We start from the raw sequence: 27,232 nt of genomic DNA on the forward strand, positions 1-27,232 counted from the left end.
GGGTTAATGATGCAAGTTGATTTTGCTGCAGTCACACACATCTCATTAAATTGGTTTCACAGTTGCTCCTGCATACAGAATGATATGGCCTAAATTCATTCCCTTTTCTCATTTATTTCCTGCAGGATTTACAGAAATAGCAAGCCAGGAAAAAAAAAAATCAGTACAGTAGAACCTATTTCCTGGTTAATCTGCTATTGAGTCCAATACAATATGTTATATAAGGAGAACTAAAAAAACAGTGCAATAAGCACACAAATGAAGATACGGGTCATCGAGTTTTGCTAAGAAAACACTGATGCAAGTCTTTTAAAGTTTCTGCTTTCCAGCCCACAATAACTGCTGCTATTTTTAGCGACCCAGAACACAAAATTGTCATTTGTAAACAAACGGGACACCTTCTAATCCCAAGAACACAAAGAAATGTGCCGTTTTCACAAAGGAGGCTGGCTAGAAATTGTTAAGATAACAGTTGAGGTTGACGTTCTGTTGCCTCGCGCTTTTGTTCCCACATTAAAGCAAAGAAAATCAGAGGGAGACGTGAGGCACGGTGGTTATGTTTCTCACAGCGGGGCAGCCAGCGTAGTCACACTTCTGTAGCTGTGAGGAGAATTCAAAATGTAACAGGAGATTCAGACAGAGGAGAGGAGAGAGAGAAAAAAGACGAGATGGGGGTCGGTATGGCAGGCTGAGCTAACTTCTTGGAGGCAGTGCTGCAGCATTTTACACACCCCCGCCTAAATCTTTGCCTGGAGGAATACTCGTTGTGCTCATCTCGCCTTTCAGGAGACCGACATTAGTCTTTAGCTCTGCAAAGATAGATAGCTTTGCAGATTGCAGATGTGTTTCCTTTCATACATATCTCTGCAACCTCTATTCAGTGAGAAAACTTCACTCTTTAGATGAACTCTGGAAATAAAGAAAACAAGGGGGGGAGAAGCTGCTGCCTGCGAGTTTGCTGCAGACAGAGGAGAGCTTAAGTTTGACCAGGTACCAAAGCAAATCATTTTGAATACAATTTGGTGCCATTTACAATTAAGAAATACAGACAATTTCTCTCTTTACTCTTAAATTTAACAAATGTTTTTATATTTATCAAACTAAAAAACTAAACATTTAGTCTGATTTGATGTTACAATTAAAAAAGTGTTTGTGTTTTTAGCTGAAGAGTATGTAAATATCTGGTTTTAACTGTATATTTGATGATGTTGGTGTTTGGCTTGATTGTCAGCACACAGAGGGAGAGAGAGGAGAATGAGGACAGAACAGAGATGGAACAAGAACCAGGTGAGACAGACCTGTTAGTCAAATGGTTGTTTACCAAAACTCATGAGAACATGTATCCAGTACCTAGTGTTTCTTTTTAGATACCATTTGTTACTTTTCAAATTCTATATTTATTAAGTTATGCAGGCTTGTTTGCACAACAAGGCTAAATAATTACATAAACTTTTCTCAATCTAAATAGTGGACTTTGGTAAATTAAAAAATGAGTGTAGTGCAGGTCTATGATGATTTTTAGTGCTACTATCATGTAGTTGTGATTGTGGTTCTGTTTTGGTTAAATCCTAAGTAGTCCTGATTTTGAACTGTTGTAGTCCTGTTTTAATTCCGGATCAGTTCTGGGTCTGGTTGAATTGGGGTTTAGTCCTCGTGTCTTGATACAGCCCCGACTTTGTTCTGCCTTGCTGCTTAATTAAAAACCTAGTTTAAGGTGTCCTGCATATGTGATATATATTTTTTTCCTATGTGAAGTCATTCTTTTTTTAACAAAACTCAAAACAGAGCCTATTAATCTTTCAGTCATTTCTACCCTCACTTAATTTCCTTTCGCTGCTCAGCTCTCACACAGTGGCTCAGCTATGCTCCAATCCCTCCTGTGCTGTGCGAAAGCAAAAACACAAATATGCCTGACACCCGTAAACGAAGCAGCATCTGGCTGACTTTTTTCGTCTCGGTCTTTGTCTCGATACCCTCTGATCTTGGTCTTGTCTTGGTCTCGGTTTAGGCGGTCTCGACTACAAGTCTAATTCAAAGTCATGTAAATCACCTTTAGTTTGTTCTTTTCCTCAGTTTAAACATCAGCAGGTCATCTTGTCTATATATGTGAACTAACAAGAGTTTGAACAGTTGTACCTAACAAAGTATAATGTGTATGTGTTAGTCACCGTAGGGAAATTACTCCTCTGCATTTAACCCATTCACCCAGTGAAGCAGTGGGCACCAGTGCCACCAGTGGCCACCAGTGCAGCGCCTGGGGAGCAGTGTGTAGGGACGGTTCCTTCCTCAGGGGTACGTTCAGTGGATTCAAACCCCCGACCTTCCGATCATGGGGCAACCACTTTACCTACTGAGCTATCCCCCTTCCCACTGAGTGGCCACTGAGTATTTAAAAATAGCAAACATATATATAATAAAACAGTTTTTTTCTTAATGTAATTAATATAAAAACTATTTTACTGCCATATGACAATAGAAAACTTTTCCTTTTAAAAGTCTGCTATTGATTTATCCTTGTCAAATCATTCCATTAAAACTTTTAGTTATATAAGAAAATTCTCCCACAAGCTTTCAAATCCACATTCAAAACCATTAACCTTCCTGCGAGACCTAATACAACAGAGACTCATCTGCTCCATCTAGTAAGGTTGGGTGAAAAGCAAAAAAACCTAACACTGAGTGGAATACCATTTGAATGGTTCTTTCACATTATCAAATATAGCTGCGACGAATCAAAAATCCTATCTGCCGTGAAATGAAGCAAAGATATCAGTGGGAGGTGAGAGTAGGTGGTGTTCTGCTCACTCTCAAGGTGGAGAGAGTGGGTGGAATTAAACAAAAAAACAAAAAAGAAACAATGTTACACGAGTGGAGAAGAGGGAACGCGAGAGAGCGAGTGCATTAGTGAGGGCGATTATTCAGCAGACAATCTAATTTTCTCTTCTGCTGCTCAGTACTATAAAATCACTACTTCTTAAAAGTTCCCTTTGTTATGATGACTAATGAAGACTGACAACGCACTAAAAAGGTTTGGAGTGACACTTAAAAGCTCTTAATATTTAGAAATAAAAACAAATTGGAAATTAAAAACTGTATATTTTAAAATTGTAAACAAGCATTATCTTACTGCAACAAACGTGACTGCAATTGTTCTGGTGTTTACCTAATCTGTATTAAAGCTCTTATAAAGCAGGAACCCAGACCTTGTTCCAATTACAGAAAAATCCATTTCAATTTAGGTCACGGTATTCATTTTTATGACGCAGAGATGGCAGAAGCCACCAGACTGTGACAATACAGAGCTAAAATGAACAGGAGCATTTCTTAACACTGGCTATGTTTGGGCCAGATCTTACAGGCGGTTCAAAAGCTGCTTTCTTTGCCTGTGGCGATACATGGATGGCCCGCTGATCACAGATGAGACCTAATGCTGTAAAAGAGACAAAATGATGAGCATGAAATAGCCCTAAATTTCTTTAAGTCTCCATTCGCTTCTGCCATATTTTGAAAAGTTCCCTGCATTTCGCTGTAATTTCACTACCTTTTAGAGACATTTATCAAACCAGAAGCTCTGCAGGAGTCATTTGTCAGAGAGGAAGAGAAGTGAAAATGGAGCGAGGTGGGAGGTGAGGAGGACAGGCAAGGATGGGAGGGATGAAAGCGGTACGGCAATCCATCTGAACGGTGACTGCGCACGAGTCGGGGAAAAATTTATTGAGAGAGAACAAGTGACTCATTGTGTGTGCATACGTGAACAGCGCCGAGAGTTGTTTTGCTTTAAAAGATGCAAAAAACTACATGGTTCAACGGAAATGAATGTTGCATTAGGAGTGAGTGAGTGATGGCACATTAAAAAAATACTAACAAAGAAAAACAAAGGAAACAACGGGGGGACAAAAATGCACAGTGAGGGACGTTTTATTTTATTGTGAGTCTCTTGTTTGAAGGGGCAGTAACTCAGACAGCCTCCTGGAAGGTATGACGTAGGGTATCTACATAATATGGGCCTAATTAAATGGCTCTTTTCAGTAGGATTTAAGGCTGGTAGCAGAAGGGACATAAATTAGACATAATCACTGGGCCAGTGCTGCAGACAAAGGATCCACAGTGCACCCGCTTGAATTCAATTGGTTCATTTCTAAGAATTAAGAAAAAGAGTGTTAGTGCTAACTGTTGCTTATGCAGCGAACACCACAGTTCTGTCCCTTACTGAAGGATAGTCCAAAGCTCTGTGGAGGTTGGCTGTCTTTTGCACATCTTTGTGAATTCATAATTCTATCAATTTTGATAAGATGCAGATAACTGCAGACACGCACTGCTGCTGTAGCTGTCCCCTGTCCTCCTTTGAACATGTTGTTGACTATCTGAGCAAATAATCCCAAATTTAGATGAATGGAGTGAAAGACTAAATGCATGTTTGAGCTTTGAGTTAAGTCTTTGCTGGATGTTTTCATATTTCTTAAGGACATGACTTTCAGTGACTGTTCATCTTTTGAAGATTGCTTTTCAGCCCTGCTTTTGTCTCCCACTTGTCCGGTGTCCTTAATTTATTATTTTTTTTTCCACAGACACAGTTCACACTATGCCGATAGCTCTTTGGGAATCACTTTGTTGGTGCAAAAATACTATTTTATTCCTGTCAAACTCTGTTATCTTTGCCATTTTTCATAAAACGAACTAAAGAAATGGGAACAAATTATATGTTTTCATGACAGGCTGCAAGTGAAAAAGTGCTTAAAGATAGAAAAGTACCAATTTTAAATTCTAAGTTGTGTGTAGGCGCCTCAGTGTTTCATCCTTTGTTTGTTAAGCCACTCAGCACTGACATATGAATCATTCAAGCATTAAAAAGGCACCTAAATCAAACAGAAAAACCAAAACATTGAAAATGGCCAGGTTGCAGGACTGGACTGAAAATGAGTGAAATAAGCAAAAGGCAGCCAGTGTCAAAGAAAAACTTTCAAAGAGCTTCAGAACCCTGGAGAACTGATACTCAAGACCACTATAATGAAAGTGAAAGAAAGTCTGTCTCCTTGAAAGCAAAATATAAAGAAATGCTGGGGGGCTCAATGCCCTCAAAACAAGACTCTAAGAACTTTAATGGTGTTTTTATGCTTGCGGCGTCTACTACATGATGTGCCGTCAAACTCTATGCGTGCCACCATATTTGGGACACTTTGGCTAGTCATGCACCAGATTACAAAAATCAAGCTGCTGCAGCTGAGTTGGGGGTACAGTCGGTATCAGGTTTTATCACCATTTTAATGTTACTCCAGCACTGAAGCTCAGAGATATACAGATATACACTGGGACATGTTGCAACAGTTTGAAAACTTGAGACTATATCAGTGCTTATGTGGTGGAATTGTCAGTGTGTCTTCTTATGCCTTCCTACACCTTAATGGTAGCACAAATAGAAATGCCAGCGTGAGGATATTGCATCGCGCGTGGAGGGTTAACTTGCTGCTTAATAGTCCTTAACAACAGTGTGGACACACAAAACATCCTTTAAGGGTTATAGCAACTATGGAAAAGTTTTTGTGATCCAAAAGCACGTATAAAAAACCTTATGGGTTACTTACGTTTCCATGTTGTCGCCCTCTAAAACCGTCTGTACTGGTAGGTAACCTAGCCGTGGATGTTTGGCGAAGTACTTCTTAGATCGGAATTTGTTCTTCAGCACTTTGGTGAAATCACGCATGTCCTCACCTGATGTCGTCTGTAAGAGGAAAAAACATAGATGGGCAGGGGGTCGCTTATTATTTATTGTAGTGTGCAATGAGTTCAAAGATTTCTACAGTCTCTTCTGCACACATAAGCATTTGTGTGTAAGAGAATGTGTTTGCTAATTAGATACTTAGCAGAGGTGCGCTTTCCGCCACGCAAGCAACCAGCAAATTACCAAACGGGTTTGACCACAGGGAGAGAAAATCCCTTCCAAAAGATGCAGACAACCACTGCTAAACACACACACAGGGGCACGCGCGCACACACACACGCAGGCAGGCAAATACACAGCTCCTACAGTTGACAGATATGCATAAATGAACAGACTCTATTGAGTTCACTCGGCTTATTGACTAATCCACACAATTTAGGATGGTAGCCTGAGCAAACCAACAGCAATTACAGAAGAGTTATACTAAAGCTGGAGAAAAATTTGTGCATGTGTGTAAGCTCCTTCCTGTGAGGATTGAGAGACATGCATTTTTTATTCTACTGCCTCTATTACATTGGGGGGGGGGGGATATAAGACCCCAGTTGGAAACGAGTCAAGACGTTTCAATAACATGACCAGACAGGCAATCGCAGTCAAACTGAAACACAATATTCTCTTAGGACAGTTCAAAACTTTGAAATTACGGTAATCAATACATCACGCCCCAAAGTTGTTTAATATCCCTGACAAAGACAATGAGAAATATGAAGACAGCACTCCCATAAAAATCATAAGCTAATAAAAAAAATACAATATTGTGGCCATAAAATAAACAGTATGACAAAGATGAGAAAACAATCTTATTAAATGACCGCAGTGAGTCTCACCAAAGCCGCTATAAATCTGTAACTCTCTGCAAAATGCGTTTATTATTCAATATGGACTTAATATTTTCAAAAGCATAAAACTGAAACACAATTTGGTTCGAGCATGGGGAGACACACAAGTATAATTACATATCATGCTGATGGTTTTTTGTGTTTGTTTTTTTTTTTTGAGGGAAATAAAGAAAAAAACAATTAAAAAAAGTCTGACTTTTACTACACAGGTGCAGATAAAGCTACGCTGAACTGTGAGATTTAAAATGAGACAATAAGGTGATCCACAACTTATTATTTTGTCAGAGATCTATATCTCTCAGGTTGAAACAGCAAGATCTGGGTGATTTCCTCTCAGTCCTCACTGTGCTGAGGTTCAATAAAGCTCTGTGGAGATGGATATGTAGCGTTTATGAACCTGGAGTTGAGTTTTGGGGCTTTACACGGGGATTTGAGTCAAAACTTTCAAAGTTTCTCTTCGTGATCTTTTATTGATCTGGCTGTAAGCTTTACGTCAGTGTTTGAGCAAAACACAGCTTCACCATGTTGTGTTGTTCTTGTACTTAGCCCCATCCACTCTTTCTTTCTCCTCACACATTTCCCTTGCTGAAAAACCTGTGGATACTATGCTGCTGTCACATCCTTTCAGACACATGCACGCAAACTGAAAGTTGCAGCTGTTATAGCAGACACGAGTCTGAATACTCTGGCTGACAACTTAAAATATTCATTTAATCTTTGTTTTTTGTTTTGTTATTGCACTTTTCAGGCTGCTGTCATGAAAAGAGATCTCTGCAACACTGATTACTGTCCCTCTGGCAAGATCTGCCATCATATCTCTTGCATGAGCGTGGCCCCCTTGAGTTCACAATCATATCTAAGTCTGTCTTGTTCCACTGCATGGGTTGTTGGGCAACCCGTGAAGTACCTCCCTTCGCTTTGGCTCCAACAGAGGTAGAGGTGGATATCCACAGATCAATCTTAGTCAGAGTTTCAATTATCTTTGCTGTATTTGATTTGCATTTCATTTACATGTGTGCAAATGGCCGAGAAAGACCTCAATAAAATCTCCTTTGATGTTAAGAAAAAATAAGAAAAGGGAAAAGGGAAAAAGCCTTCTCCCCCCCCCCCCCCCCCCCCCCCCCATTTTTATTTTCAGTGAAGGGAATCAGTAACCTCTTGAGTGATTACCCGGTAGCTGAGTACTAATAATTAACCAACAGATTAAGTGTTTGTTGCTGCAGCACAGCTGAAAGTAAAAAAATAAAATAAAATAATGTTTTTTCAAAGTCAAGTCTGTCAGGCAGCTGCTGGGCATTTTAACTCAGGGAAGAGTGATCACTGCTCCCTACAGCTACTCCTCCAAAGTCAATATCTATCCCATTTAGGAAATTGAAAAAGCAAATTAAAAGACAGAAATGAGAAATGTCGAGAGAAACTCGAGTCACTCAAAGTATGACGTTAAGCAATACTGAAAAGAGTCAGCCCACAAGTGTTAGATCCTAATTGAGGAGAACAGCAACGTTCAATTTTGCCAAGCTCCCGTTTTTCCAATATTCATCTCTAGCTGTGAAGTGAAATATTTTTGGCTTGGAAGGATAAAAATATAACCTTGAGTATTTTACCATTTGTACGTTCGGAATTAAGCCAGGGGTGTTTCGGGAGGGCTGATTGAGAAACAAGACAAAGGAATTTAACAGCATGTGAGGCGACAAGAAATTCTGCAGTTGACAGAACCTAGTTTAAAGGGAAAAAAAGAGGTTAGTTAAAGCCTAGATGCTTCAGATTCACTAAATGTGTCGTCAGTATAACGTGATGTGAACAAGTCTGTTTGTGTTTTGATTCGGGCTGTTTCTAATCTACGTTACATCCGATACGTTTGCCTCTTGTTGTGCCCTCTGATACACGCAGTTTCTGATTTCTCTGTAAAATGCCAACCACCTTCAGCACGTTGGGTGACTGCCAAGGTATTATGCACATTAAATGCTGTCTGTCAGTTTCATTAGAAAATTCATACACTAAATACTTACCAGTAACTTCCATTAATCATGCTACGTTACCATTCTCATCATGTATATGCGGTATCATATAAAGATTTAGGAACTGATGCATTTTCATACTTTTTAACTCTAGACTCCTCCTGCCCTAAACCCTACCCAATACTTTAGAAGTGAACCTATCCTGAGTCTACAGCTTGATCTATCACAATTTCTCACTGAGGCTGCTGTGAACGTCAGAGAGAAACTCCCAGCAAAGTTCAAAAAAATTTCCTCCCAGAAGAGTGCAGTCTACTTTAGCTGCAGATGAATGCAAATGACTTTCAAACAATGCACGTTTAATAAATAACTCTGGTTGAACCCAGACAAAGAAAACCAGAGAGTAAGACATGACTAGAAGATTAAAATAACAGCATGCATTAAGTGCAAAGAAATTGGAAATGAAAATATGTATGAATGTGCTGCTGTAATACTTCGGATTTCCCTTAACGGGTATTAAAAAAAGGACATGAATATTCAAGGAGTGGGAAGAGTGTGAGTCAGTGATTTATGACATCAGGCACAGAACGGTTTTAATGAAAGATGGGTTAGGAGGTAACCAAAGCCTGAAGTCTGTCTGAACCCCGAATTCGTGTGCTTTCATTAAATGGATGAGTGGAATGTGTGAGCATGTGGAAAAGAGATATGAGATGAGTTAGTGAGCAACGTCTGTGTGTGTGTTACTTTCTTACCGGTGTGCAGTACTCCACCATTGGGTAGTTAAGCTTGTGACCCTTGGCGGTGCGCCCAGAAAAGAAGCAGCTCTGACACACGTCGTAGTTGAAATGCTTCAGACTGCGATACCTAGAGACAGAGAGAGGGCGAGGTGAAAAGTGAGATAAGTTGAGATGGGACGGTGTGTGTGTGTGTGTGTGTGTGTGTGTGTGTGTCACTTTCATGTCTTCAGGATGTGTTTCTGGGTGTGTGGGCACATATACACCACTACAACACGACTCCTCTCCAGGCTACTCCGGAGTCACCTGGAGAGCTGCTGTTTTCCAGAGTCACTCCATCAACCTTTGCTGCATGAATATGTTTATGTGCACACAAAAGTACATGCACGTGCACATACACACACACACACACACACAAAATGTGCTGACAGAGCGACAGACAGTTGGATTTTCACCAAAGCACAACAATGTGACAACAACTGTTGGGATGTTGTCCTCAGCAGCAGCTGTAGCCAGAAGGCCATTTAACAGCTAAATTGAGACAGGAGCCATTCAGACATAATAGCTTAAGTCTTTTATCTTTCTCTCCTTTCCAGCTCTCCCAAGGTTAGCTGACTGATGAGCTACGAAAGAGAGCTATATATCAAAGGATGCAACAGTGCGCATGACACCTCCAAGTCAAATTTGCCATTATGTACTGACACATAGCATATTACTGTTAAGGGGATGGGGGTGGGGTTTGAGTCACCTTCACTTAGAAGGTGTTGAGATGGCCCTCATTTAATTCGCCAACTTTGGGTAACCAGCAAACTTGTATTGTTTGGTGATCTCCTTTTTGCTATTGATCAATGTAGGATCAACTCAAGCGGTGGAAACCCCCCACCCCCCACAAAAACCCAACAGCAACAGCAGCCTTGGTGATAACTGATTAGCGTTTAGCATTATTGCCTCTTCAGTTACGTACTGGTAATTTTAAGCCCATGCTCTTGGTTGTAAATGTTCCTTGAATGGGCGATTAATGGCTCAGTCTCAAAACATTAACCTCCTAGGACCTGGCGTCCACATATGTGGACATCACATTTTGGGTTATTTAGACCAAAATACTCAATTTTGGGCCTGATATCCACTTACGAGGACATTATACTGCTACTGTTCTATCAGAATTTTAAACAAATATCCTCATATGTGGCTCTTATTTTTCATAAAAACTAAAATAATCTGGTAATTCTTTGTTTTTACATTCATCGGGCCCCAATATGCCCAAATATCAAAGAGAAATTAAAAATGCATGCCGTGGAAGAGTTCGGGTCTTAGGAGGTTAAAGTAGGACGGTAACCTCCTTCAAATTAGGGGGGAAAAAAAGACTGCATTTAGGTTTTTGCAACTGCCGACTTATTCCAAGTAGTTGCAGTGACTGGCTGGTCGGACAGATGTTGGGGGTTTTGCACTTTGGATTGAAGGATAAGATAAGATAACCTTTATTAGTCCCACACGTGGGAAATTTGTTTTGAAGGATATTGCACAGGTCACCCTAGTGGGAGACAAATTGTCTCCAAACTCAGTCCAGCTCAGTGGCTAATCACTCAAAGACAGCGTGGCAAAGGTTCCCAAGTAACTGACATCTAAATTATAAACACACATTACAAACAGAGCACAACTCTGTCGCTTGCAGATAAACTGCTGTCCTGCAGCAACTTTGTCACTAATTGTGGAATTTCGGCTTTAATCCATGAAGTTCCGCCTGGTCTCTGTATGCAGGTAATTAATGTAAATTTCTGTGTTTGTAGACAGGAATAAATCTGTAATTTTCACAGGTTTATCTAAGTTAATTGCCGTTTTTTTGTTGTTGTTTTCTTTCTTTGGGGGGGGGATTCTGTTAATACCTTTGGTATTAAGGTTGTTATCAAGTTGTTATCTTCTTTTTGGGGAAAAAGAAAAGTACTTAGAAAACCAATGTGAATAACTATTTTCCACTTAACCACAAATATATTAATTTAATCAAACCATCCATCTATAAACTCTAATTAGTTTACGATTCATTCCGATTCTTATTATTACATTTTGAATTTTTAGCCCCACAAAATATGTAAAGCCTTTGGGCTCCCAAGGATTTTGCTGTAACAAAGTGTGATGACTGCTGTCAGAATCAACAGTGCAAGAAAAAAAAATACATGCAAAGTACCAAGAGTGCAAATACGACTCAGTGGCATATAACCTATCTCACTAATTTGCAGAATTGAGTTAACATACACCCAGTCAAATCAAACGTATATGTCGACCCTCCTCATCCGAGGCTAATTTTAAACCTACTGATATTCTGAAGAACATGAAAAGTACTTGAAACCCAGTTGGTGCCATGTCTCAAGACCACACAAAATGCCTGCTATGCATTTTTCCTCCCCTTTCATTCCTGCTCCCTGCCTTTCCTTCCCACTATCGCGCTCTCTCATCGATCAATGACACAACTTGGGAGATGTGTGCTTCATCAAATGCCTGAGCGTATTTCTCTTTCTGCTGGCAAAGCAAGGTATCCGAAGGAGGCAATCCTGCCACCCAACCTTACTTAGAAAGGTGGGGTTATTACCATCTCCGGCCACACAAAAAGCATTTCCATCATGCTGGCCAGTGGAAAACCTGAATTTTGTTTTGAAATAAATAAACCTGTTGATCTTTCGCTACCTGTGATTACTCAGTAAGAGCAGTAGCCAAATAAAAGACAGGCAATATTTAGAGCACATGTTTGTGTGTGTCAGTACTGCACAGGATCAGTGCCAGTTGTTAGCTGGGTGATCAGCTGTTTAAAATTTTTGAGAATCTGGTGGTGAGCTACCTGTTTGTGTGCTACCTGTTTGTGTGTATGAGGATGTCATTTTGTTTGTGAGTACTTGTGCAAGCTCCACTGCAAACCTCCGGATGGTATTTAGTCAGTGGTGTATCAGCTGCTGACATTTAGATAAATGCCTGCCCTCCAGAGCAGACCTGCCCTTTATGCTCAACCAGGAGAAAACAATGCAGAACACTTCTAGATTTGCTGTGTGTGTGTGGAGCCTGTTACAAGTTGCAGACTTTATCACCTTTATTTATTTGGCATGTTACGCAAATGCCGACCTGAATGCTAAATAGGAATATGTGTATTTACCTGAAGCCAACAATAGGACACTCCTTGCAGATGTTACACTTGGCCTGATGTTTCGCCGTTTCTGCAGCAGCCACTCTGTGCAGGACAGGAAGCCAAACCATGGACTGAGGCTCCAGACGCATCCAGTCAATGAACTCTCTGGGCTTTAGCTCCACCTTATTGTTTACCTGGACATTTAAAAAAACAAGGGGGCAGGATTAAGAATTAGGCTTTTAAATCAAAGGTTTATCAATCATATGATTTACAGTTCAATAAAGGTTCAGCAATGAGAGCTGATAAAATATAAAAGGCACTCTCTGCAGCATGGGAGAAAAACACGCAGACCAGAAATAACTAACAGGCAATAACTTCTGACTTGTTACCAAACACGCAATAAAGACGCAGACAAATTTAAGATGACCGTACATATTAAAGTGATGAGTCCCTGCGGCTCGTTAAGGCCTTGAATTGTGAACCAAGACTAAATAACTTTTATGAGCTCTTTATTCGTGTTTATTGGTTGAAATATCTTACAGTAAACAATGATTGAGTTTAACACCCTCTCTGCCCTACATACCCCATAGTTGCACTGTTAGATAACAGCATTGTTGCTCTGTGCAGATACCTTTGAAAAATGCTCTTAAACTCCTACTCATAAGTGCTGCTTTATACTTTTGGGGGTGTAACGTGTACAGTGCTATGCATGAAAACTGCAGAGTAAACAGTCTGCTTATCTCCTGTTTCAATAACTTAAGTTCTTTATTAGCTTAAAAGAACTTAATCAAATGTTTTAAATGATTCCAACAAGTGCCGTAATCCAACACAGGAATGTTCACAACATGTTTTTCAGCTGGATCTTTGCTCATCTGCAGAAAATAATGAACCCAATGGAAAAGTCAACACATGAAGCAAAGCTTTGACATGGCTGCTATTACTGCAAAACAAATCAAAGGCAACCTTTCCATCATGCCTGACACACAAAAGGGCAGCAAAGGGCAGAATGCATTTGCAACAAGAAGAGCAAACAATCAAAAGGAATAACATTAGTAAATGTCTTTGTGTGTTTCCTCCTGATCCCTTTTCAAGGCTTATGGTGTGCAGGACACTCGACTTCATTTACATATACTTCTGAAAATAAATTCCAGCTCAAATTTAAACCAAAGAAATCCTGTTCTGGCTGGACTCTCAATGTAAGCAGTGTCAGGATGTCTTTACCTTCTTTCAAAGCTTTTGTTTTACTGAACAAAATATATATATATATTTTTACTTCTACTCAAATCAAAGTCAGGTTTCTAAGCTTTTTTTCCTTCACCATCCCAAAGTTTAAACTAACAAAATAAAGGTATTGTGGAACAGTAACACTTAATTTAAAATTATCTGTGGAACAGATAGAAAAAGGATAAATTTCAACAAACAAAAAGCCAAATATCCCCGTTTTCTGCTTCAAATGCCAATCTAAAAGGGAAATATTTGCACTGTTTATAGGAGTGTGGTGACAGAGAAAAACCCTATCCTTCCTGACTCTTGTAAATATGTCTGCGGGCCTTAAAACCCCTTAATATTATCTAAATATGTGATTGATAACCTTTAAAGGGAAAACAGCTGAATACTTAGCTCACTGATCAAAGACAGGACATATTGACATGTGGCATCATTGATTTTATCAATCAAAACTGCCTTCAAATTATCCCAAAAAGCCATGGTGTACTCATTTACTCTCAGCCTTTCCCATTTATCCTAACTGTGTCATAAATGCAGACGACGATACTGTAAATCAGCAAATATCTACACTGGATATTGGTGAAGCTCTAGTTTAAATGCATTGTATCGGTGGCTCTTTTTACTCAATTATAATCTTGTAAATAATAACATGCTCCATGTAACATATATATCATTAACTGCAGGTAATCAAAGAAAGCTATATTTTGGTATTCTTTATGAAACTCTGGTTTTACACTGACATTGTCTTTAAAGTACTAAAGTGAGGTTTAACTTTAAAAAAAATTAACCTTGGGTTTGGTAACTGTTAATGTTTCTGAGGCAGGTTTGGGTTTTTTGGGGGTTTTTTTAATTGAAGGCAGCTTTTAAGATTCAGATTCATAAATGAGAACACATCCAATTAATTCCTCACCTTTATGACTTCTCAAATGGTCTTTAACGCTCCTCCACTCTTTCATTTGATCTTCCCATGCACCACCTCTCCATCTCTCCTTTCCCATACATTAGTCTGATCTGCGCCTTCTCTCCCTCCTACTTACCATCTAACGGCAGAATTATAGCACTTACAGATTAATTGCTGGGTGTCTCGAAGGATGACTAGATAGATGGACGGATGGATAAATGAAGGAGAGTAACAAAGGAATGGCGAAAGAGGCTATATTTATGGCGGCGCAACTCATTTATCACAGACCCCATTAAAGGAAATGGAATAAGCGACTGCCCTGTCACTGATGGGGCTGACTGACACACAGGTGGCATGGGGCTTTGCTCGTCCATGTGTATGCATGTGTAAATAAAAGAGAGAGTGTGAGAGTTTATGTCTGCCTGGTTTCCACTTGCCAACCCGGCTGGATGATTGAATGATTAATGAGCAACTGGACTACAGCTGGCACAGCAATTCACAACCAAGTTTGTGAGCAATTTATGTCCATATAAGCTAGTGTGTGCACTCATGCATGTATATATCTCCTTGTGGATATGTGCGTATTATTATGACATCAAGGCGAGGCAGCAAGGTGTTTGCCTCTTTGCAATATTTCGAGAAGAAAACAGAGGGAGAGATAAAGTTTAAAACTGCCTCCCTCTGCTATTTTGGGAGGCGCGCGGCAGGAAATCAGTGAAATTTATAGCTTCCTAATTTTAATGTTTGGCTCCCATTTATGACCACCGAAGCACGAGCCAGGGGGAGGAAGAGTGAGAGAAATGAAACAGTGATTCTGGGGGGGATAAGGACATCATTAAATGCCAGTAATGTCCAGAGGTAAACTCGCAAAAAATGGTTAGCTGACTGCGGTAAAACACTAGAGGACAGCCAGCAGAGCACCGGAGGCCATTTGAGGCTTTGTGGTTGGTTAGCAGAGCTCAAACACTCAAGTACTTTTCTCAGGATCTGGTGTTAGGTGGCTGGAGAAGGTGAAAAAAGCTCAGATGCTCGATGATAATCAGCCTTTGGAAGATGCACTGAATAATAATGTCATATAGCACACCCCACTGATAAAGCAGCTATGGAAGGAGAAGATGATATCAAGAAGGCCCTGAGTTAATGTGGTTATCCCAGCTGGACATTTGTCAAAGCTAAGAAGGCACCCAAAGAATGCTCCAGGCCATTCAGGAGACATGGACAACTGCTGCCTTAGCGAAAACCTATAGAGATCCTGTATGTGTCAGGAGTATCGGAATAAGCTGAGACGCATTTCCTCTAAACACTGTGGACTCTGTGGCTTTTAAACCCCACGCTGTGCCAAAAATTGGCCCACCCCAAATATCCGATCACTCGGCACAAACAGAGTAATATAGTGCACGCTGTTAAGTGCCAGGAGGACTGGATGATTTATACATCGGGGAAACCAAACAACCTCTGGCTAAGTGGACGGCACAACACAGAAGAGCTACCTCGTCAGGCCAGGACTCTGCAGTCTATTTACACCTACAGGCCAGTGCACACTCTTTCAATGATGAGGATGTACACATCCTGGACAGGGAGGAACGCTGGTTTGAGTGGGGAGTCAAGGGGCCTAAGGGTACATCTTTCACCATCCTAAAATGCTGTGATTGCAGCCATTCCCCAACTCTCTGTGAATGGTACTCATGGCCATTGATCAGTGGTCATGACAATGTGCATTTTAATGATCAAGAAACTGACCTTACAGCCCATTGTTCATTCAGTGGGCTACTTTCCCTCGTTGTGCAAAGGTAGTTTCTTGCACTGAAAACGCTACGTCAAGATGAACGGAATCAACTTTTTTTGGCAGCGCTTTTTAAGCTCATACCTTTCAGCTTTTTTAGATTCTGTAGCAGAAAGCTGAATCAAAAGAGTGTCAAAGCAGTGTCCACGCAAGAAATCTTTGTTGGATAATTGGAAAATCAGACTTTTCTTTTACAAGTATTCACAAGCAGTGACAGATGGCAGAGACAAAATGTGCTTGTGACAAACAAGAAGATGTCTCTTAAGATAGAAATAAATATGATACGGTGGAGTAGGTTCAAGAGGAAGACATGAATAATATATTAACAGAAAAATCCCCAGGGATCGATTGCCTAATCGGCGTTATGAGTTATATAAAAATATAAAGCATAACATGAACCCTGTAGCTAACAGGACATATATTATCTTAAGAAGAGATTTAAAGCTTCTGCTTACGCATGAGCACCAGACTACCAGTTAACTGTACACAATATGTGTACATATTGTGTACAGCAATAAAGAGGTCATTTTGAGTCGACTAGTTTTGGGCTCATTTTGTCCTAGCATTTCTATTCTATCTGCCCAGCACACATTTTCAAACCTTTATTTTAATTAGTCATTAATATGCCATCTGATTTCCCCCACCAGTTAAGCAATCACAATTTCACATTCAGACTGTTTTTGTCAAACGAAACAGAACAAAAACAAAGCAAAACAAGAAAATCATTTTCAGCTTATGTATTAGAGGTAAAACCAGTGAAATCAATAGTTTAAACACGGAGAAAAATCACTGATTAATCAGATTGAGGTTATAGATTTGTTACAAACAAAAACCCTGAACTTGTTATTCATTAACATGTGGGGAAAAAAAGAATTTAAATGGAATTTAAATGGATTTTCCCCCCATGCTTATAATCCATCCAGTGGTAAGAACATTAAAAGACTATGTGCTTCTGTATTCTTCAGATGTGTGTAGGTGTACACTAATGTGATGTGTTAAATGCACATGTTTGTGTGTTTCTGTGTGAACATACATGCTGGAAGCAGCTGCGAACACTGGGTTCAATGTTGGAGCCTCCAAAGGCAGCCACCTCGCCCAGCTGTCTTGGGATCTGGATGGCTTCATGAAGCAGCAGTCCAAGCTGCCGCTGGTCGCACGTGTCACCTGCTGACGCCACCTGGCTGAAGAGGTCTGCAGAGAGAGGACAGGGAGGAGCGGTGAGGTAAAAGAGAAGGAATAAGGGAGAAAGTTAGAGCATGTGGGTGATATTTAAAATAAAAATAAGTATAAATAGAAAAGATGTAGAGAAGGAAAGAGTGACAATATAGCAGAGAGTGGGAGGGAAAAGCGTTAGTGTATATGTGGGTGAGAGGGAGGACAAAAAGAATCAGAGAACAGATGCATTTAGTTTTTCCACAGCAGGCTTTTTTTCTCTAATCTTTCCCTCCCCGTCTCCATCTTTCCATCCCTTCTCACGGAGATTGACAAAGCTCCGTACTGGATATGGATGCCTGCCCAATGACACACTATCTAAGCTACTCTGCATGTTGGCAACACCCCCCCAGATGAGGTTACGAAACATCGCTGGAGCACATGCACAAAATGAGCAAAGAAGGCAGAGAGTGTAATCCAGAGAAAAAGAGGAGAGGAAAAAACAGAGGGCATGACAGGTCTTTCTGCTCCGCTTGCCACTGTCTTTGATCTCTCTATGAAGCCTGGTCCTGATGCCAGCTCCTGCCATGACTGTGTGTGGGTGTTCATGGATTGCACATGCAAAAAAAAAAAAAAGAGAGACAGCAATTACATGTCTCTGACCCCATCCCCCCCCACGTACACATCTCTTATGAAATCAGTCCAGTACAGATATACATCTGACATTTGCAACTGTCAAAAATGGGTGTCAAATAACAGGACACCTAGTTAGGTGCGTGCGCAATGCAGTGCAGCTATCTGCAAGGGACTGACAGTCAATGAGACCCTAAAAGAGTAAAGGAGGAAGGACGCAATCAACCATGCTAGATACCCTTCTCAGGCTAATAGAAACTGCCAGTGGAACGAATAGGCTCAGGGATGGAGTCCATGCCATGGGAAGAGAAAAGGAGGCGAAAGAGTAAGAAAGGAAAGAGGATGGAAGCAAGACTAAGTAAGACAGGACAAAAGATAAAGTGGAACTGTTAGATGGATGAACAGTGGCGTGAGCAGTGACAGCAAAGGAAGACAGGGAGCGAGAGAGAGAGATAAAGCAGCAAAAACAAAGAGCAGGAAGCTAGGATGACATTCTCCTCCCAGTGCAGCAAGCCTATATTCACGCTCCCTAATCCTAAAAAATAAGGGAGAATAGAAAATTAAATAAAGAACAAGAGAAACGCGGAGGAGGTCTCTCATCCAATTAGACGACCCGATTTCTAACTCCTCTCCGTCTCGAGTTTGATTAATACTGCTGGGAGTACAGCCATCGTGCAGCAGTATCACTTGAAATCGGAGACAGGCTGGTCTCTTATGAAAGGGACGGGAGTGAGTTTAGATGCACGTGTACAGAATCAAACGTCACACCAACTCGCTGACACTTACATTTGTATTTCTCCTCCAGGTGTCCCTTGGAGAGAGAGAGCAGGCCGATCTTCATAGACAGTACCCGGATCTTCCCACTGCGACCACTGCAGACAGCACCACGGAGACACCAAGCAGACAGTGAAAATTAGTTACATTTACTGTTGCTGTGTGTTTCTGAGTATACATTCAATTTAAGTGTAGCGAGATCATTTCAGATTTGAATTACATGCAACAACAGAGACATAAAACCATTATGTGCCTGGAAAGGAAAGGATTGCGTGCAGGACGTTGTGAGTTGTTTGTGCTTTTTTCCCCTGAATGCGCACAAATGGTATTTAGAGTGCGGAGATGGTTGGTTTACAGTGTATGAGTGCACACATGATTATGCAGAGAGTACTGTATGTTCTGGCGAGAGCAGATTATATTGACACATGAAATTTGCTCCTAAATTAGCCCAATGCGTAACACGCCCACTGAGGCACTTGCCGACTTATGCATATGACATGATGACAGCATGAATATGTGCATTGTTGACATGACAGCTCCTTTAATGCAGTCTAATTTTAAACAAGTGCATCATTCATGTGCATGCAACAGCATGAAGTAGTAAGCATTGCTACAAATATGTACGGCAACATGTATCGCAGAGGGCATACGTACGTGTCATAAACATTAAGCAGCCAGTTGAGACACATGTCAACGCAGAGAGGCACGTTAACCAGGTCTTTGTGCTCCTGTTCCAGGCCGTCGTAGATAGAGGTTAGGCAGTTGATGACGTCGGGAACGGTAAGCAGCTGATTGTTATTGGTGAGTTTATGCTGCTCAAAGGTGTTCTGGGCAACGCTGAGGTCCAGCAAGTCCACTGCAGATGAACGGGGCGGTCGAGATATAGAAGGAGAGAAACAGCGAGGAGAAGGAGGCGGGAGGAAAATGGAAGAAAGGGACAAAGAAACACAGGACCATTAGTAACCTTTCCAGCTTGCTCACTGAGCTTTCAGCAGCTGCTCTGATTTTTTCAACAAATGTCAAGATATCAGAAAAGGACAAGGAGCTGAAAATGGCACAGGCTACTTATAGAAGAACGTCTAAACTACAGACTTGACTGATATTTGATCAAAATAGGTTCATAAAAAAAAAAATAAGTGCAGGGGTAGGCCAGAATTACAGACAGAAAATAGACGGATCCATTGAGGAGAAATGTGAACTAAAAAAAGACAAACGAGGAACAGAGATGAAATGAATCAGACAGAGCAGTCTCTCTGGAGTCTTGGCTCTAGAATGACAAAAACAAAAATGTAACCATATTTTTTATATAGAATTTCAATTATGCCTCCATCATACTGTCCCCTTCACTTACGCATCTGAAGCGCAAGAGAGATGGCAAAAAAGACGGAAAATCGAACGGAAGAGGATAATTGAATAAAAAAGCCAGCGCATTGAGACAAAGTACCTAAAATATAAATAAATACAACAGAAGCTGCTGTATTTATAGTGCTTGAGCATGAACTCCCCATCATAGGAGGCCTTTAACTGTAACAGTGCAGTACTTCTTTTAGAATAAGGAAATATAAAAGCACTCATAGAGCGTAACGCCTCTCGAAGGACAAGGGTTATACTAAAAATCTGTTCTATGATGTTTTAATTAGACTATGATGACGTCAGCCTATTTTCATTACAATATACTGATAATCTAGGGAAGTATATTAAACTTTGAGTGTCACTGTGAAGTCATACTGTTGTATTGAGATTTTTTTTTTTTAAAAAAGCTCAGACTAAGAAACATATAACATAACATTATTAAACAAAAATGCTTCCACATTAAAGATATTGTCTCCATTTTCAAGAAACCAACAGCCGGTTTGGTCCTTTAAATCTGTTAAATATCTGACATTAAACCATGACACAACCCACTAATGAGTTAATAAGATAATCAAAACTGCGCTAATATCCTGCTCTTTAATATGACACTGGATCGAACAGCTGGCTGTCTCTGCCCGAAGTGCCGACCAGCACCTTTCAAGCTCACTAATTAACAAATTATATCTCATTTGGTTTTGTCAGCAAAAAAAAAGTAGATAAGTAGTTTTCTCTAAATGTTAAAGCATCTCCTTCTTTGTTTTCTACAGCACATGTACTGCTTAATAAATACATGACAAGAGTCAGGATCTAGTTACATAGTACAAGAATATATTAATAGGTGAGGATGAAGCTCAGATACCAAAGGGATTTTTAATTAGTGCTTTGCTTAGATCCACTGGCAGGTCAACCAACCAGGAGGTAAAATGCAGACAGTGGGATAATTACCACAGAAAGAATCTTTAACATTTAAAAATCTACCGTACTTTATGGTCACGGCATCTTGTTTCAGATTTATCAAAAGATTTCAATACATGGGAGGTTCAAATCTATTTCACAGGTATACAGGAACATAAACCACAGTTGTAAACTCCTCTCTCTGCATTACTCTTCTGACCTTTAATGAATTTTCTATAAATATTTAAAAACTTCCACACTGCACATCTCTCTCACCCTCCTGCCCTCAAAGACAGCACTAATTACTGGAGTAATCCACACAGAGTGGACGCAGCAGGGCAGCTGTGCTATCAGAAAGCAAAACTTTCCTTCTCTGCAGCTTTGTCATTACACACTCTGGTATGGAGCTGAAAGGCTGTGGCACATTAGTGGATGCCACGCAAGCTCATTTGTGCTTCTCCACCCCCCTGGCACAGACTTAACCCAATTAGCCGTTTTATAGTATCCCCGTCACGTGTGTGTCAAATTCTCTCTCTCACACACACACAATCACAAACAGTCAGACACATGGATCTCCAAGCAAAGATTCCACATGAATCCAGGCTAATAACTAATAACTACTGATCCTTCTGTGCCTCCATGTGCATGTGTGTGTGTGCATGTCAGTGTGTGTTTGTATACTGTGACTGCTCCAATCTAATGAATGAAATTGAATCGCAGTGCCCCAAGTCGAACTCACTCAGCCTAATGCATTATCGTCACAATCACACGCACACACAGAAGCAATATGAGATAGCAAACTAAAACGCCTGAATCATTCAAACTCATTGACAACCAACACACACAATAACACACTTTGACATACCCTGCTGGGCATGCTGCACATGCACACAACCGTCTGAGGTAACGGTACGGTTTTGATGTGTGGTATTTGTTACACTCGTACACACTCCAAACTTCCTACAAACAGCAGGATGTAAATAAACAGTGTAGGCTCACAGTGTGAGGTGCACTAATAATGTCAACAGCTGGATAATGGTTAACATTTGTCACCATTATTACGTTGAGCTGAGCCCAAGTAGCTACTGCCATGCTGGTTGAAACCCCACATGGAGGAGTCTACATGCACCTGTAATGTGTGTGTGTATTTGTGTATATATATGGTGTTTATAGCCACCTGAGACTCTAAGTAATGGCAACTTCCTATCGAAGATTACATTATAAACACAAAAACCATCACTCTCTCATTCTGAGAATGTATTTAGTTATTTATTTATTTTTAAAAAAACTCCACCTGTGCTCACCAAATGAGGCTTACGCTCAACAGGCTTAACACAAGCACCAGCTGTGACTCTGTATGCAAAGAATCATGCACATACGCGCACACAAATTCATGCAGAGTGGGTAATTTTAAAGCCAAAAATATGCTTGGCTCCTATGCTGTTCTGGCACAGCATCTGGCAAAGCTTCAAATCATTACTGCATCCCCTTGTTGAGCCCAAACATCAAAAGAAGCAGACCGCGGCTGTAGGTATTAAGGTGTCTGTGGGTGTGTGTGTGCGCGCGTGTGTTCATCTTACTTACAGCACAGTGCTTTCTGTAGTCTGCGAATCTTCATGGCTGTTCGGTATGCTGAGAATCTCACATTGTTCAAGTCCGCTACAGGCAGGAAAGGAGACAGAGAGATAAAAGGTAAATGGACAAAAAGGAAAACAGAGGCAGAAAATTGGAAAACAAAATGCAGCAGAAATCTGCCTTCTGGGCAACACAAGCAACCTCTGTCTTCAGTGAAATCTGACTTCTGTTAGTTATTGTCTGTGGAGACGGCTGAGGCGAGAGGCTGCTAATATGGACTGTGTAATTAGGTTAGTGAGTTCTATCTCAGTGGAGTCTGGTGCTATTTGTTGAGCTCCTGGCCTACAGAATACACTCCCAAAGTTTCACAGGTTATTACTTATCTGGCAGCTCATTAAAAAAATACCACAGTCATACAGGTGATCCTGAAGGGACACAGGCACGCATATGGATATTATCAGGGAGGGGGAGAGAGGGAAAAGATCAGGGTGTCAGCTTCATGTAGTCAAATCTAAAGAGTAAATGAACCAGACAAGTGAGAATGGGTCAACAGCGCTGTGCTGATCCCTGATCAGAAACAAGACGTCTGCTTCAAAGAGCCACATCACTTGTTTAAAAGGTGATCTTGTTCATGCAGATATTGCTGTGCAGAAGTTGAGATCACAGTGATGATGCTTCAGCCCACACCCTGATGGGAAGCTGCAGAGCCTTTAAACCTTTCTGCAGCTACTTTGCAGTCATGTGAAGCTTTACTTTGCCTCCCGGTCCAGCAGATGTACATTTCAGTCTTAAAGTATTCTTCTTCTTCACCTTCACTGCATTTCTGACAGGGAGCACTTTGCTATCTTTTTATAGCCTTCCGCTGCTTTGTAGGCATGCATCGGCTTTATTTGAGATTCTCAATCAGTTTCTTAGAGATGCCAGAGTTGGACGAAGTCAGGGAACGTATCAGCTATGATACGTCACGATCAGCTGACACCTAATGACAATTTTACCTGACTTACAAATCACATTCAGTAAATTAACACTTAATTCATACTTTAAGTAAACTTTAGTTCACAAAACCAAAACCAGCCTTGTGTTAGTGTGGTTAATAAGTGCTGGGTTTGACTCAGTGGACATTTCTGCGTGGCATCTGCATGTTCTCCCTGTGCTGGTGTGCATTTTCTGTGTACTCCGGCTTCCTCTCACAGTACAAAGATGAGGTAAATTGCCCATAGTTGTGAATATGAGTCTGTCTCTGTGTGAGCTGTCGACCCGTCCATGGGGTACCCCGCCTTAAGCCCTGTGACAGGACTAAAGACCAGAAAAACAGTTCCCTTTCAGTCGATTCACTCGGTACAACACATAAGTATGGGATATCACGCCCTCGCGTGTCCTGGCTGAAGAAACCTTTATTCACGCCTTTACGGCAGATGACGTGTGATGACACGCGCAAGGCCCCACCCGCACATATAGCCGCTGCCATCACCGTCATCCCTCAGTTCTTACGCTCTTCACCTCGCTGAGAACACCTCTGCTGAGTTGGGCTAGCTAGCTACTGCTAGTTAGCTCCGTTGTCTGCCAACTTGAACCTAGCTTAACTGCCCCTGTTGGTGTTAGCCTCCACCGCCCAGCTGGTGCGTAGGCTGCCCGCGGAGCGCTATTTTCAAGTTTTTCTTGTGCAGCGTTTCGCTTTGCGTTTTGGGAATGGACTCCAAACCGAAGCGAGCAAAGCAGAAATCTTCTGTTCGCCCCTGTCCTCAGGGATGTGGTTTCTCTTTGCACGACAGCGACCAGCACGATGCCTGCCCTGTCTGCCTGGGGATCGTCCACGCTAGGAGAGCGTTGACGGAGCCCGAAGCTTGTGCGTTTTGTCGCCAGCTCCGACGCTCGACCCTGGAAAGACGGGTGACGTTTGTGGAAAGAGTGCTGGGACGCTCGGCTGTCGCACGGCATGACCCTCTTCTTTCCGAGTCTGGAGCCCCGGCTTCGTCCGAGTCCGAAGACGAAAATTTTCAGGTCGATGTCCCCGCGATTAGCTGGGCTGACCACATGGAATACGTTGACGGGTTAGCCGATGACGGACCGGAACCATGCAGGAGCGCTGACGGGCTTCAGCCTGGGTTGAAGCCCGCCAGCGCTCCCCAGGAAGACGATGACGTGCTGGACATCGGCCTGGACATCCATGGTTTGTCGGAGGATGAGCAGGAGAGCTCATTGTCGACCCAATATGCCGCCGCTGCTGCGCCGGTCGGCCACGATGACACCTCTCTTTTCTCCCTGTTTCGCCGTGCCGCTGAGAAGCTGCAGGTGGACTGGCCCTCTCCTCCACCAGCTCGGAAGCCGTCGCGGTTTGCGGGTTTTTTCCTTCCACCGGAGCCCGCAACGGCCAAAAACTGCCTCCCCATGTTCCCAGACTTTCTCTGCGAGCTAACAGCGTCATGGGACAAACCTCTGTCTACCCGCGTCACTGTGCCCGGCTATGGACAGTACATGGAATTGGACGGCGCCGAGGGAGCTGGTTTAGCTAACCCACCCCCTATGGAGCCGTCTCTGGCTGCTTATCTGGCCCCGTCCCATAACCATGGTGTCGGTGGCCCCGCAACTCTGCCGTCCAAGCACTGCAGATTCTCGGCCTCGCAGCTGGAGAAGATTTATCGGGCTCAGGCCGGCACCGCTCGAGCCATGAGCTCCGTCACCATGCTCCAGACGTACCAAGCAATGTGCCTGGCGGAGCTTGGATCGCTGGTTCCGGAGGACAGCCCGCTGTCACTTCTTCTTAACGAGGTTAGAGTCACCACGGATTACATCCTCCGTGCGTCTCGCTGTGCAGCGCTCTCCCTGGGCAGAGGGATGGCTTCGACAGTGGTGGCGCAGAGGCACCTGTGGCTGACCCTCTCCGACGTCCCTGATAGAGACAGAGCTGTGTATCTGGACGCACCAGTGTCTGCGGCTGGGTTATTCGGACATTCACTTGAAGCCATTCAGGCTAGATTCGATCTGAGGAAGAAGCAGACGGAAGCTCTGCGCGACATCATCCCCAGACGCCAGCCCCAGCCCAAGCCCACTGCTAGCTCTCACAGGCCCGCCGCTCCTCTGACAGCTGGCAAGAGACCGGCGCCCACTGCTGGAGTGGGAGGGCCGCCGGCGAGAGCACGTACTCCGGCCCGAGCTCCACGCCAGTCGGCCTGGGGCAAAGGCCCTCCCCCGGGCCCCCGACGGGACCCGACGCCCAGGAGGAAGAAGCCTCAGCCCTCCTAGCTGTGATTGCGAGTGGGGAAGGGATCCGGCAGCAGGGAGACGCTGCTCTTACCCCTCTGTTGCCGCACAAGAGGTGCCGCTTAAGTTCTGTTCAGGTTGTCAGCCCCAGAAGGCGCTGCACTTCCCTATCGCGGTCTCCCAAGCACATAACCCCTGCACACGGTTCAGATGTGTTGAATGTTCAAGCGACCACATCGAGTGTTCCCGCTGTTTTTCATTGTTATGCCCCGGAAAAGGTGCACCCAACAAAATGTATAAATGTACATGTTCCCATGTTGCAATCAATAAAGAGTGTGGTTTACTCTCAAACAATCTCAAATGCTCAACCTGCAGGCGAAATGAGCCAGGTCAGGCAGGGGATGCAGTCCCCTGCAGACACACTGGGGGGCGACGGCGCCCCGCCGTCAGTGCTGCAGGCCAGCCGGCTGGCTGCTCACTTCCCTCAGTGGCGCGCTTGCGCCCCCTCTCCGTGGGTGCTGCAGACCGTTGCCATGGGTTACCGGTTGCAGTTCCGGGTCAAGCCGCCTCGTTTCCAAAGAGTCGTGAACACGATTGTCAACCCCGAGGCAGCCTTGGTACTCAGAGAGGAAATACAGGCGCTATTACAGAGGAGAGCAATACGGGTGGTCCCCGCTTCGGAGACGGACAAAGGTTGGTACAGCCGTTATTTTGTCATTCCGAAGAAAGGGGGAGGGCTTCGTCCCATCCTCGACCTGCGAGTCTTGAACACGTACCTGCGAACGTACAGGTTCAAGATGCTAACACTCAGACAGCTCCTGAGTGCAGTCGGCCCGGGAGATTGGTTTGCGACAATCGATCTAACAGATGCTTATTTTCATGTCGCTATACACCCGAAACACAGGCAGTTTCTGAGGTTTGCATTCGAGGGCGTAGCCTACGAATACCTAGTGCTGCCGTTCGGGCTGTCGCTCGCTCCCCGCACCTTTACGAAATGTGCCGAGGCAGCGCTAGCGCCCCTCAGGAAGAGGGGCATCCGCATCTTGGCCTACCTGGACGACTGGGCTCTCGTGGCTTGCTCCAGAGAACAGGCGGAGACGCAGCTGTCGCGGGTTCTGTCACACATTCAGACACTGGGGTTCTCTGTGAACTTTCAGAAGAGCTCGCTAATCCCAGGTCAACAGATCGCTTTTCTCGGTCTGGAAATATGCTCTCTTTCCAGCCGCGCACGGTTGTCAGAGCACAGAGTGGCCGCGTTTCATCGCTGCCTCGCTCAATTTCAGCTGGGACGCAGACTGCGTTTCCAGACGATATTGCGCTTGTTGGGCATGATGGCATCTATGATCGCCGTAGTGCCGCTTGGGCTGTTGAAAATGAGAG

At 42.8% G+C, this 27,232-nt stretch overlaps 1 protein-coding gene across 7 annotated transcripts in view; it reads right to left on the reverse strand.

Annotated features, from left to right (window-relative positions):
• utrn (utrophin) overlaps positions 1-27,232 on the reverse strand; it is a 198,586-nt gene that overhangs the window by 22,902 nt on the left and 148,452 nt on the right. For all 7 annotated transcript variants that reach the window (XM_026194061.1, XM_026194060.1, XM_026194057.1 and 4 more), the window contains 7 exons: positions 22,661-22,735; positions 19,484-19,685; positions 18,842-18,927; positions 17,304-17,461; positions 12,387-12,553; positions 9,266-9,377; positions 5,583-5,719 (listed from right to left, as the gene is read on the reverse strand). In XM_026194061.1, the coding sequence (XP_026049846.1) occupies positions 5,583-5,719; positions 9,266-9,377; positions 12,387-12,553; positions 17,304-17,461; positions 18,842-18,927; positions 19,484-19,685; positions 22,661-22,735 (937 nt within the window). The remainder of the gene's footprint in view (positions 1-5,582; positions 5,720-9,265; positions 9,378-12,386; positions 12,554-17,303; positions 17,462-18,841; positions 18,928-19,483; positions 19,686-22,660; positions 22,736-27,232) is intronic.

This window comes from Astatotilapia calliptera, chromosome 15 (assembly GCF_900246225.1).
Source record: "Astatotilapia calliptera chromosome 15, fAstCal1.2, whole genome shotgun sequence".
Lineage (NCBI taxonomy): Eukaryota > Metazoa > Chordata > Actinopteri > Cichliformes > Cichlidae > Astatotilapia > Astatotilapia calliptera.